General features: G+C 50.2%; 1 protein-coding gene across 1 annotated transcript in view; it reads left to right on the plus strand.

The window, feature by feature from the left end:
- The window catches only part of B4GALNT3 (beta-1,4-N-acetyl-galactosaminyltransferase 3), a 129,358-nt gene that overhangs the window by 103,492 nt on the left and 12,119 nt on the right, over nucleotides 1–13,747 (plus strand). Inside the window, exons 4-11 of the mRNA XM_049783204.1 lie at nucleotides 5,235–5,330; nucleotides 5,813–5,903; nucleotides 6,436–6,536; nucleotides 6,974–7,041; nucleotides 9,072–9,150; nucleotides 9,871–9,937; nucleotides 12,279–12,422; nucleotides 13,457–13,566. Coding sequence (XP_049639161.1) covers nucleotides 5,235–5,330; nucleotides 5,813–5,903; nucleotides 6,436–6,536; nucleotides 6,974–7,041; nucleotides 9,072–9,150; nucleotides 9,871–9,937; nucleotides 12,279–12,422; nucleotides 13,457–13,566 — 756 coding nt within the window. The remainder of the gene's footprint in view (nucleotides 1–5,234; nucleotides 5,331–5,812; nucleotides 5,904–6,435; nucleotides 6,537–6,973; nucleotides 7,042–9,071; nucleotides 9,151–9,870; nucleotides 9,938–12,278; nucleotides 12,423–13,456; nucleotides 13,567–13,747) is intronic.

Raw genomic sequence — 13,747 nt, forward strand, 5'->3', positions numbered from 1 at the left:
TTTAAAAAGTTAAATAAAAAATGTTCGTGGATTGTCATAGCAAGAAACCTTATACTTCTACTACCTCATCTGCCCACCCTAGACAAACTAATCTTCTTTGTCTCGACTGATTTGTCTCTTTGGGATTTTGGGGTGGGGAACACCCCTCCAAAAAAAAGATACTCAGGGGTCACTCCTGTCTCTGTGCTCAAGAATCATTCCTGGCAATGTTTAGGGGACTATATGTGATGCCAGGGATCCAACCAAGGTGAGCTGCATGTAAGGCAAGCACCCTACTTGTGGTACTGTCTCTTCAGCGCTGGGCATTTTATTTCTTTCTTTGTTTATTTGTTATTGAGTTTTGGGCCACACTCAGCGATGTTCAGGGCTTACTTCTGACTCTGGACTTAGGAATTAGTCTTGCTGGTGTTTAGGGGACCATGTGGGGTGCCAGGAATCAAATCTGGGCCAGCTGCATACAAGGCATGTGCCCTGCCAGCTGTACTGTCGCTCTAGCCCCAGCCCCATTTTTCCTCAAGTGAACTCTACAGATATGGCTTTCTGTGTTTGGTCTCTGTTATTATGCTTAGCATGCTACTGTGCTGTAGCACGTATTGATCATTCAATTCACTTTATTGCTGAAGAAATCCTGTCACGTAGATGTATGGTATTTTATATGCCTGTAACTCTATAGATGGATTTTCAGTTCGTTTCTACTTTCTGGGCCAGTGACTAATGCTGCTGGAAACATTGGTACACAGGTATGTTTTCTGAGGTTCAAGCACCTTTTTTGCAGACTCTGAGTCACCCACTCAGTATGTTTTGGCTCCTCCTGTGAGATCCGAGGCACTTCTCAGCTCATCCTACCAACCATCTATTCCAATGGGGATCATTGCCTCTGGGGCTATCCTTGATTTATTTTTAATTTTGGAGACATACCCAGCGGTCCTCAGGACTCACTCCTGGCAGTACTTGGGGGACCATATGTGAGGGAGATAGAAGATGTATGGAGATAGAACCCAAGTCAGCTGCATGTAAGACTGTAGCTGCTATACTACCTTTCTGGCCTTTCAAACTACTTTTAATTATACTTTTTTGGGGGGGGGTTGTGGGCCACACCCAGTGATGCTCAGAGGTTACTCCCGGCTTTGCACTCAGAAATCGCTCCTGGCAGGCTCAGGGCACCATATGGGATGCTGGGGACTGAACCCAGCTCTGTCCTGGATCAGCCACTTGCAAGGCAAATGCCCTACTGCTGTGCTATCTCCCCAGCCCCCTCTTTATTATTCTTAAGAGCCCCTTGATTCTAAGGGATGCTTCCTCCAAAGGTTGGTAGGAGCAAGAAACATATCTCACATGTTTGAGGTCCTGGATTATTAGATCCACTACTGTACACACACACACACACACACACACACACACACACACACACAGTTGAATAATTAGAAATTAACACAAGTCTGATGCAGGAAGTAGTGACTTCCTGGTCCCTCTGTCTTAAAAGTATGTCGCCTTCTTGCCCCTTACATAGCCGAGCCAGTAGCTAAGATGGGCTTTGAAAGGTGCAGTGGCACAGTACAAGTAGGGGCCCCCAGTATTCTGTTGCTTTTGCTTGGGATCACCTCACAGTTCTGTCCTAGTCCCTGACACAGCTGTCATTGCTGACAAGTCTACTTGGCACAATTTCTTTTTAAATTTTTAATAGATGCAAAGCAGACACATGGTGCATATAAAAAACAAACAAACAATGGACCATATAGTGCCTGTAGCATTGGTTCTTGCAAGTAATTATGAGGTGCAGAAGAAGGAGCACTGACCCTTACCTGGAGAAGTTAGAGAAGCTCTTGGAAGAGCCTGGAAGGGTGGATGAGGTGGGCGTTAGCCAGCTGGGGCTCCCAGCAGCAAGTGTGGGGCTCACTGGCTAGGAGAGGGGTTGTAGGTGTGGGAGGAGAGGACCCACCCATAGTTGCAGGGAGGCTGACTGGAAGACTGTTCCCGAGCAACTGCAGGTCTTCGGTGTGAGGCTGAAGAGGGGCAAAGTTTCTGCTCCTTAGACAGTTCTGTGTGGAGAGTTAAGGTGAGGTGGGGAGCTTCTACACAGGTGCTGAAGCCCACCTTCCTGTTGAGCATGGCAGAGGCAGTGGGATGGAGGCAAAAACAAAGGGCCCAGTGTCCTCAGTGAGGACCCCCCACTGCTGCTCCCATGCTCACCTCTGCCTATCACCGACTCCATTGCTGTCTGTCTGTGTGACCTTGGGGAGTCAGTTTCTCTCTCTGGCTTCAAAAATCTCATCTCGGAAGCAAGCAGGTTCTTTCCTCAGTCAGTCATCCTTTCCTTCCTTTCGGGGTCCACACCAGGTGGTGCCTAGGGAAATTCTGTGTGGTGATGCTCCTGGTGGTGCTCTGGGGATTAAGCTATGCTTGGAATCGAATCTGGGGTCCCCTGCTAGCCAAACATATGCACTGCCTCTTAAGAGGTGTCCGGGGCCTCCAGAGACCTTTACTTTTTTTTTGGTTTTTGGGCCACACCTGGCGGTGCTCAGGGGTTACCCCTGGCTGTCTGCTCAGAAATAGCTCCTGGCAGGCACGGGGGGGGGGGGGGGGGAAGGGGGGCATGTGGGACACCGGGATTCGAACCAACCACCTTTGGTCCTGGATCGGCTGCTTGCAAGGCAAACGCCGCTGTGCTATCTCTCCGGGCCCCAGAGACCTTTTCTTCACTCAAAACTCCAATCACTCATTACCCCTGCAAGATCATTGGCCGGGAAATGGGGGACAGTTGGGGAAGGGCAGGACCAATTGGTAACTCACACCTCCACCCATCCAAAGTCTAAAATTCCAAGAGGCAAATCTTCCTGGTGCTGTCAGTCTGTGCCTGGACAGGAAGTTGGTGTGGGCTGATCCGTCCTCAAATCTCTGCCTAAAAGTGGGGGAAGGACCCCTCAGAGAAATGGAGAACCCTCTTGTCTTGTTGTTGTATTTTTTTTTTTTTTTTTTTTTGGTTTTTGGGTCACACCCGGCAGCGCTCCTCCTGGCTCTGCGCTCTCAGAAACTGCTCCTGGCAGGCTCAGGGGACCATATGGGATGCCACCATCGTCCTTCTGCATGCAAGACAAACACCCTACCTCCATACTATCTTTCCGGCCCCTTTTTGTTATATTGTTTATTTTGGCACCATACCCCGTGATGCTCAGGGGTCACTCCTGGCTCTGCTCTCAGGAATTGTACCTGGTGGTGCTCTGTAGTCCATAGGGGGTGCTGGTATGGAACCCCGGTCTGTGTGAACAAGTCAAGCAAGCGCCATCCCCACTGCACAATCGCTCCAAGCCCTAGATTGGAAGCCTCTGAGTTGCTTCCTGCCTCCCTGGCCTGGGTGGCCTGGCTTGCCCTGCTGCAGCCAGTGAGCCCCTGGGGGTGTGGGGGTGTGACTGACCCTCCTTTCTCTGGCCTAACCTCCTGCCAAGTTTCCTGGCCCTGCACAGTAGCTGCCAGGCTGCCTTTTGCAGCCCATCTGAGGCCCGAGGCTGCTGACTCCCAGGAGGGCTGTTGGGAAGAGACAACTAAGTCTTGTAAACGAACGAAGGAATTTCCCCAGAACGAGCACAATGTCCCCTTTCTTTCTTTCCTGGAGTCTTGGCCCTCCCCCCAACCCCCAGCCCACACTCTCTCCCACCCTTCCCAGCCCCCCACTCATATTCCTGGGAGTGGCAGCCACTCCCCAAGGACCCACATTCCTAGCATTGGCCAGGCAGTGTCCTGTGGCTCAGCAGACACGACACGGCCCTTGAGTCCTTTCCTGAAACGGGATGTGCCATTGGTGGATCGGTGTGTGAGATTCACCTCAGATCTGAGGAGCCTGGCAGCTTCTCTCCTCTGATCACCCCTGCCTGTGGTCCCAGGGCTAGAGACCTCTTCCTTCCTTCGGAGCTGCATGCCTGTCTAGGGGTCCTTCCTCCTCTCCTCCGGGCTCCTCTGGCAGCTGGCAGTTGGCATCTGATGGGCCACAGTGGGCAGGGCAGGGCCTGTTTGTCTAGACTAACTGAGGTGCTACCTCCCTCAGCCTGGAGATTAGGCTGCAAGGGAAGGGGTCCAAGCACAGAGCTGAGGTGGGGTAATCTGAAACTCTTTGTCAGGAGAAATTGGGACAGTTACCTCAGGCTCACCCTACGCCGCAAACTCCCAACTCTTCCTCCCGGACCAGGCCCGGCCACCCTTTCCTGGAAGGACCCAGGTTCTCCTTCAGCCCTGGGTCTGAGGAAGAGGAGTCTCTGTGTCTCCCTTTTCCAGGGCTCCCATCAAGCTCTAGGCTCCTGGGCTGACCCCCAGGGAGGCTTTGAGCTCCTGGAGAGTGGGCTGCGGGGGGGTCTGTTTCCACACAGGGGGCCGTGAGTGAGGGCCCAGTGCTTGGATAAGGTTTCTCTGGCAGACAGCTGTGGAGTGCTTAGAGCAGTAGGTGGGGAGAAAGTCTGTAATGAAACCCCAACTCAGTCTCTTTCCAATTCTCCATCGTTCTGGGGTTTGTGTTTGATTTTGGTGGGGTGAAGAGTGCTGTGTGTAGCACAGTAGTAGTAGCAGAGCTGAGGGCTTTCTTCGGCTTGTATTACAGAGAGAGAGAGAGAGAGAGAGAGAGAGAGAGGGGAGAGAGAGAGAGAGAGGGAGAGAGAGAGAGAGGGAGAGAGAGAGGGAGAGAGAGAGAGAGAGAGGGAGAGAGAGAGAAAAAGAAGGAGAGAGAGAGAAAAAGAAGGAGAGAGAGAGAAAAAGAAGGAGAGAGAGAGAGAAAAAGAAGGAGAGAGAGAAAAAGAAGGAGAGAGAGAGAAAGAGAGAGATGTGTGTATAGTATATGAGAGAAAGTGTGTAAGAGTGAAAATGAGAGAGAGAGGAGAGAGATGTGTGTATAGTATATGAGAGAAAGTGTGTATAAGAGTGAAAATGAGTGTATGCGTGAGAGTGATTGTGTGTGATAGGGAGAAAGAACACATGTATGTATGTGAGGGGGATGAGTAAATGTGTGTGGGAGAATGTGTGAGAGGAACATGGATGTGTGCCCATATGTGTTACCAAAAACACAGACCCAGACCACGGGGGGAGGTTTTGCTGAAGAAGCCAAGGACGGGTCTGGGTCTGGAATGAAAGAAACTAACTTGGGGGTGGCCTATAGTGGCCTGTCCACCCATCTTTCCACTGACCCCCTAGGCTGTGGATCACAGGGGCTTGGGTTAACTGCCACTCACTCGCTCACTCCTCTGCCTGCACAGTTCCGGGGCCATGCCAACCTGCACGTGTTTGAAGACTGGTGTGGCAGTTCCATCCAGCAGCTGCGGAGAAACCTCCACTTCCCTCTTTACCCCCATGTGAGTGCTTGCTGGGCCCCTTCTCCCTCCCTCCACAACCATGTCCTCTTCTCACGGCCCTCTCCTCACCCTCTGTTTTCTGGCATTCTCATTTTTCCTAGTTTTTCCTCCTGGTTCCTATTGTATGTCTTTGGGGTCCCTTTCCAATTCGTGTACCATCCGCCATCTTCCCTTCTCAGAGCTTCCTGCCAGGCTCTGCATCATTTCAGTTGTCTCTCCTGATGGCACACACTATAGTTAAACCAGTACCACCCTGTGCAATTGCTCAGATCATGAACTGTTCAAGATCACTCGGATAAAAAAAGCCAGTGGGAGCAAAAATTGGGCTACCCTCTCCTTACTAAGTGACACACACACATACACACACCGGTTTCTACAGTCTCAGCCTCTTCCTGGTCTTCCCCTTAGCCAGGAACGGACCAATTTCTTCAGTTTCCTCCCAACTCTTCTGGGTAACCATTTCCCTCCCTTTCTTGGCTTAGATCCGCACAACCCTGAGGAAACTGGCTGTGTCCCCCAGATGGACCAACTATGGCCTCCGCATCTTTGGCTACCTGCACCCCTTCACTGATGGTGAGGCCAGCTCCAAATTTCATGGACCCAGGGAACACGGGTCTATGGCTGAGAAATATATCTGGACCAGAGCATGCTTATTCTTCATCAGAGCATGAGGGGGAACTGAGTCAGGCTGAAGTGTCATGCAACTCCCCCCCACACACACACCCCTCGCCCAAGTTTGCAGAATCTGGAACTAGCTCTTCCTAGCTTCCTAAGTCATTCACATTATTACACTGTCTCCCAGATTGTGGATTCCCCCATAAGGAGGAAGGCCAAGGCACCAGCCCCCCCTAAAGAGAACAGAGTTAGCAACACATGACAATGGACTTTTAGGGATCAGAAGCACTTGTCTTGTATGTAGCTGGACTTGTTTTTATCCCCAGCAGCACCACATCGGATTCCTTTGGTACACCCTGAACATAAAGTCAGGAATAGCTCCAAGCATCTCTGGGTGTAGCCATGCACACCCTCCTTCCCTGCCCCCAAACCAAAGTCCCAGCCCCTGAACCAGTCTCAGTCTCACTGGGAAATTCTCTCCCACCACCAGGGTACATCCAGTTTGCCATTGCTGCAGACGACAACGCAGAATTTTGGCTCAGCCAGGACGACCGGGTCTCGGGCCTTCAGCTGCTGGCCAGTGTGGGCAAGGTAGGGCCAGCCCAGTGCCAGGAGCTGCCATTGGTGCTAGGACACAGCATAGCCTCTGGCATAGTTTAGGGGACTCCCAGGGAAGGTCTTGTCTCCTCACCTTGTCCCACTCTCACCTTGGTCCCATCTCACAGAGAGACAAGCAGGGAGAAGGAGTCAGTCCGAGGCTGGGAAAAAGTTCCTAGGAGACCATTTCCTGCAGGCACTGGCTCATGTGTCCCTGACTCACCTTGAGGGACTGAACTTGGGGCCTTTGGGCGTCAGTATTCTCCTGCAGGCTCCTGTCTCCCCTCACTCTCCTCTTTGTCTTCTCATTCTCACCTCCTTCCCTCACTTGACACCTGTGTCTTCTCCCTCCTTCCTGCCCATCTCGCCCTCACCACTCATCCATCTCTTTTTTCTCTCCTTCCTTCTCTTTTCATTCCCTCTGCCTCCAGACAGGAAATGAATGGACGGCCCCTGGAGAGTTCGGGAAATTTCGGAGTCAGATTTCCAAGCCCGTGAGGTGAGTCGGGGAAAAATCAGGATCTTTTTGGTGAGGTGAAAAATAAACCAAACCAAACCAAACCAAATGCAAACCTACCTCAAATGCTCAGGGCACATCCTATTTTAAGAGGCGGGCCCCTTGTTTGCCTCCTCTTCTCACAGGTTGGGTGCAGGTTGCCTGGACCCCATGTGTTCTGGTGAGGGAAGCACCATTTGTGACTTGGGCCTATCCTTCCTCAGTTTACAGTTGGGGAGACGGAGGCCTGGAAAGGCCACACTGACACTAGGTGGCCTCAGTGCTCCTTCCCTGATACTGAGGACTAGAAAACACAAGTGGTCTCTTTTTCCCCACTCCCCGTTCTTCCCATTTCTTTCCATTCCTGGAGATCCCCACAGCGACCAGACCACTGGGACAAGCAGTGAGTCCTGGGTAGAATGGTGGAAACGAAGGTGAACCTTGTGGGGGAAAGGTCAACCTTGGTGGGTTGATTTGGTTGTGTGTCTAGCAGTGGTCGACAACTTTTTTTTCAAGGGAGCCAAATCTCGCCAAAACCACGATTGCAATTTATTTTGAGAGCCACACAGAGGCTAGGAGCAGAGCCCTGACTCCTGGAGCAGCCGCCCGGCACACAAAAGAGCCAAATTAAAAGTGCAAAGAGCCACATGTGGCTCACGAGCCGCAGGTTGCCGACCACTGAGGATGCACCTAGCACAGAGCGCCACCTGGCGCTATAGGCAAGGACGTGCATTGATTGGGGATCTTGGTTTTTGATATTTTTTATTTAAAGAAAATGCATCCCATAGTTGACATAATAGATTTGTTTCAAGATAAGGGAAAACAAAGCTATTGAGAGAAATAGAAAGAAAAACTAAGAATAAAATGGAACTGAAGAAAACGAAAGAAGAGAAAGTTCAGTAGCAAGTATATTTGTGAAAATTATCGTATCTCCAATAAGTCATTGATACAATAGCAGAAAGTCTAGCAAGCTCTTTTTTCTGAAGATAAGAGATAAAAAATACCATAATAAAGGTGTGTGTGTGTATGTGTGGCAATTTTTTTTGTGTCGGCACAGCAAAATATGAGGAAAATAGAAAGGAAAAACCTTTGGCCTAAAAACAGGGAGACCTTACCCATGAAGTATCCTGCCATAAAACCACCTCCAGGCTTCAGGCAGACTAAGTTGTCCAACCCCAAAGTATTTCTCTGTGGTCCCAGTAAAAGCTCTTCACAATCACGGTTGTTGCTGTCAGGTTTCTGTAGTTAGAGTTCCTGATTTCTGTACCGCTCCTATGTGGATGTCAGGGTGATTGGGGTAATTTTAAAGTGGACCAGGAGACCATGGAGCTTGTACTTAGCATGCTGTGGCAGTTGAGTGTGGCGGCCAGTGGCATGGACTCCACAGCAGGATTTCCTGCGCCCTCACCCCAGGTCTGCTCTATCTTGTTGACTTGAGGCAAAATGCCCGAGATTTCTGTGCCTGAATGCTCTCACTCACAAACAGGATGAAGTGAGTTAGTACAGACTAGTGTTTATCCCAAAGTGGTTAATGATGCTGTTTTCTGGAACCCTCAGATGGGGTGGTGATATCACCGAGTCCAGTTGGGGACGTTTCAGTTTGCTCAGAGAAGGCAGATCTCCTAGGGCTTGCTAAGTGGGGGGCACTTTTTGTTTGTTTTGTTTTCTGAAAAGGTGATATCCCAAATAAGTTTGAGAATCTCTGAGCCAGATAAAGCACTTAGGTCAATGTTTGCCACCGAATACCCTTTTTACAAAGGTGAACAATTAGGATCTCATGTGATGCTCTTGGTAACCTTATGAAGTACCTTTTGTTGCCCCATCATAGAGAAGAAGATGCCAAGGCAGGTTGTCAGTGGCAGAGTGAGGACCATCACCAGGAAGCTAGACAGAGACCCTGAGGCTCTGGGAGCAAGGAGAAAGGGGGAGAGGTGGGAGCTGTTATGGCCTAATGGGCCATGGGGTCAACGGGCGAAGGACAGGGTTACAGAGGGTCCTGGACAAAGGCCTCTCTCTCTGCTCTCTCCAACCAGCCTCTCAGCCTCGCAAAGGTACTACTTTGAGGTGCTTCACAAACAAAATGATGAGGGCACCGACCACGTGGAAGTCGCGGTGAGCTCCTGCCTCTCTCCTGCCTCTCCTAGCTCCATGCTCTCCTCTCCCACTTTCAGGGGCCTTATTTGAAACTCAGCAGCCTCCAACCTCCCACAGTCACCCCCTTCCTTTTATTTTATTTGCTTGTATTGTTTTATTTGGAGAGGGGGACCATACCTGGCAGTGCTCAGGGCTTCCTCTCGGCTCTGTGCTTGGGGCTCACTCCTGGAAGATCTCATGGGACATTCCCGGGTCCATTGAGATCAAACCCAGGTTGGTCCCAGGCAAGGCGAGCACCTTCTGCTGTACTATCTCCAACCCTTATTTTATTTTATTTATTTATTTATTTTTGGGGGGCATATCTGGCTTTGATCAGGGCTTGCCCTAGTTCTGTGCTTAGGGATCACTCCTGTTGAGGTTGGGGGGATTATATAGAGTGCCAGGGGTTGAACCCATCTTGGCCACTAGCAAAACAAGCTCCCTACCCACTGTACTGTCTCTTCATGTCCCCCTCTCCCTTATTTTATTTCAAGAAGAGTTTACATTTTTATTTATTTCATGGGAGGGGTTAGACCACACTCAGCCCTGCTCAGAGCTTACTCCTGGCTCTGTGCACATGGATCATTTGCAGATATTCTGGGGAACCAACCTTATGTGGTACCAGGGAGAGAACCACATCAGCTGCCTGCAAGGCAAGTGCCTTCCTTACCCTCTGCTATCTGGTCCTCTCTCTCTCAGTGGCGACGGAATGACCCTGTGGCCAAGTTCAGCATCATTGACTCCCGTTCCCTGTCTCTTTTCACAAGTGAGTAGGCCTGGATTTGCCTGGAGGTTTAGATGGTGCTTAGATTGGGGATGGGGTAGGTGAGAGCAGTCATGGGAGAGGTGTAGACTGAATGTGGTTAAGAAGGGGATCCCCGGCCATGAACAGGACCTACAGAGGCCTCAGCTTTAGAGTTCCTCTCCTCTTGTGGGTCAGTGATCTCTTTGAGAACCTCCTGAAAACTCTCTGAACCCCAGGAAATGCCCTACGCATCTCTTCCTTACTTTCATGTACAATTTTAAGGGGATTCCTAGACTAGGAGAATGGTTTCAGGTTGGAGAACGTAGGTCTGGAGAGTAGAGGACATTCTTATCTGCTTTACATAGGCATCAAAGGAACTTTTTGTTTATTTGGGGACCATACCCAACAGTGCTCAGCTTACTCCTGGCTCTGTACCCAGTAATCACACTTGGTGGGCTTAGGGGGACTCTACAGGATGCCATGAATCAAACCTGGGTTGACTACATGCAAGGCAAGCACCCTACTACCTGTTGTACTATTGCTCTAGCCCCAAGAACTTTTCATTTGTATATGGTTCACTGCTTGTGATTTCTTCAACATGGCTTCTGCACAGTGGTGCAGGGTGTGGGGGCTAAGAAATTCTCATTTGTAGATGAGGGCCATAGTGGCTCAGGTATGGAAGAGAAGACCCTAGGGTGGGGTTAGGGGGAGCAGATGAGTGGGGTAGGAGACTATGGTGGTTACAGTCAGTGGGTTAAAATTGTAAGATGCTGGGACCAGAGCAGTGGCTCAAGCGGTAAGGTGTCTGCCTCGCTGGTGCTAGCCTAGGACGGACCGTGGTTTGATCTCCCAGCGTCCAATATGATCCGGCAAGCCAGGAGTGTTTTCTGAGTGCATAGCCAGGAACAACCCCTGAGTGTCACTGGGTGTGGCTCAAAAACCAAAAGAAAAAAAATTGCAAGATGCTTAGAATGGTGTCTGGCTTATTATTTAGTCAGTGACATCTACGTGTTGCTTAAGGAAATTAAACTTCCTTGTAAAAACGAATTTCCAGGAATAACAATAGAAGGGCCAGAGTGATAGTACAGTGGGTAGGGCATTTGCCTTACATGTGGCCAACCTGGTTTCGATCCTTGGCACCCCATATGGCCCCCATAATAATTTGATCTCTAAGTCAGAGTCAGAAATAAGCCAGAATGTGGCCCAAAAACTAAAATAAAAAAAAAAGATTTTGTAAGACTTTTCTTTTTCCTGTGCACATGAAATTATGATGTAGGCTAGACATGGGGCTGCTGGAGGAAGGTAAAGGGAAATATATTATTTCTCCCCTTTATCTGGGGATCTTGGGGTAGGGATAAGCTGTAAGACCCTCATGGGCACCCAAAGCTATAATTGTTTTTTACTGTGGGCAAAGTGAATTACAAATATTTAACAGTAAAATTTAAGGCACAGAGTAGTAATGAATGAATTTCAAATGATAATATAAACATAATTTTCAATAGATAGATGGGTAGGTAGAAAAGTAAATAAGGTACATACTTTGCACTCACCCCACCAGGTTCAATCCCCAGAACCCCATATGGTCCCATCAAGATCCTTCAGGAGTGATCCCAGAGGGTTAGAAGTAAGCCCTGGGCATTGCCGGGTGTGGCCCCCCCCCAAAAAAATCAACCTATAGGAGACAGAGTGATAGCATAGCAGGAGGAGCATTTGCCTGGCATGCAGCTGACTTAAATTCGATCCTTGGTGTCCCATATGGTCCCCTGAGCCTGCCAGGAGTGATTTCTGAGAACTGAACCAAGAGTGGTTTTTAAGTCACTGAGTGTGAGTTAAAAAACAAAACAAAACAAAAATCTACCTATAATATATTTAATTATGATATATTATAAAAGTTGGGGGGCCGGGCGGTGGCGCTAGAGGTAAGGTGCCTGCCTTGCCTGTGCTAGCCTAGGACGGACCTAGGCGTCCCATATGGTCCCCCAAGCCAGGAGCGACTTCTGAGCGCAAAGCCAGGAGTAACCCCTGAGCGTCACCGGGTGTGGCCCAAAAACCAAAAAAAAAAAAAAAAAAAGTTGGGTGAATGCACTCTCTCAAAGCACTTTACCAGTAAGACTGGAAGGTCCTGGTTGACTGTATAGCAGGACCATGAATAGGGAAAGTTCAGTTAAAGGGGGACACCTGTCTATAGAAGGAACTGCCATGGGATGGGGTGAGAGTTGGAGGGAAAAGGGGTGAAGGCCACCCTAGAGGGTATTTAGGCGGCAGCCCTGCTCCTTGAACCCTCAGAGGCAGGAAGATGCTGAGCTGCTTCATGCTGGCCTGCCTCTGGACTCAGCATCCGCCCTCTGTTCTTCCGGCCCAGATGAAACGGTGTTGAGGATGGACGAGGTGGGCCACATCCCACAGACAGCAGCCAGCCACGTTGGATCTCCGGAACCCCTTCCCAGAGAGGAGCAGCCCCCCATTGACATGCTGCGGCCTGACCCTCGGGACGCCCTGTATCGAGGTAAGGCCTCGGACACAACCTTGTCCTGCAGCCCTGAACGATGCATTGCAGCCCCCCAAGGTGGTCAGGGAGTTTTGGCCTTTCTGTTTCCACTGCCGCCTCCTCGCTGTCTTGAGAAACTCCACACTGGTGGTGGAAATGATGACATGCACACAGAAAAGTCCAAAATGAAAAATCAGGGTGCGCTTTTGGCCACAAACATTTGCATAGCCAACTCACAGGATAAGAACTGGAACTAGGGGACCAGAGAGACAGTGCAATGGGTAGAGTGCTTGCCTTGCGTAGGACTGGCCTGGATTTAATTCCTGGTACCCCATAACTTCGTATGGTCCCTGGAGCGCTGCCAGGAATGATCCCTGAGCACCACCGTATGTGTCCCAAAAACTAAAACAAAACAAACAAACAAAAAACTGGAACTTGAACCCAGAATTGCTCACTGGATTCCAGTTCTTGTGATTTTGTGGGTGGAATCCATTCCTGGGAAGGTGTGGTGTTTGAAAGTCTCAGGATGTTTGAAAGACTCTAAAAAGACAACCATAGCATGGGTCTTATTACTTCTTGGAAGTTTCTTTTTGTTTTGCTTTGGGGGACCACATTCAGCCATGCTCAGGGGTTACTCCTGGCTCTGAACTCAGGAATCACTCCTGGTGCTGCTCAAGGGACCCTACAGATGCTGGGAATTGAACTTGGGTCGGCAGTGTGAAAAGCAAATGCCCTACTTATCATACTATCACCCTGACCCCCTTGGGAGTAAACCTTTACCCAACCTGATCTTCTGGTGCATGGCAGTGAATGCAGGGCCCTACAGGGTCTGGCTCTTTTCCCTGGCCCCCAGCTGCTCCTTAAACTTCCCATGCTAGACAATGAAAATAGTCTTCATGGAGATGGTCTTGACACCCCAGCACCCACCAGCTGCCAAGGCACCTTGTCTGGACAGAGGATCCCAACCCTTGGCACTTCCCTTTGTCACTCTAAGTCAACTCAGTTTGGAGCTCCCACACTCCTCCTCATTCTTCCCCCCTTATTGTCCTCAGTGCCTCTGATCCCCAAGTCTCATCTCCGCCATGTCCTGCCTGACTGTCCCTATAAGCCCAGCTACCTGGTGGACGGGATCCCGCTGCAGCGCTATCAGGGACTTCGCTTTGTAAGTCCAGACTGGGCAGTGGGGGGCAGGAATGCTGAGGGGGCCATGGGGCCCCTGCCTGTGGCTGGGATGGGGCTGAGGAGGCTGGGTGGTCCCTCTTTCCTGTGCCTCGTACTCAGTGGAGGCGGCCTCTCTGAGTCCCTGGACTAGGAGACAGACCTTCCATGTTGCTCCCAACTCA

Source organism: Suncus etruscus, chromosome 11, assembly GCF_024139225.1.
Source record: "Suncus etruscus isolate mSunEtr1 chromosome 11, mSunEtr1.pri.cur, whole genome shotgun sequence".
Lineage (NCBI taxonomy): Eukaryota > Metazoa > Chordata > Mammalia > Eulipotyphla > Soricidae > Suncus > Suncus etruscus.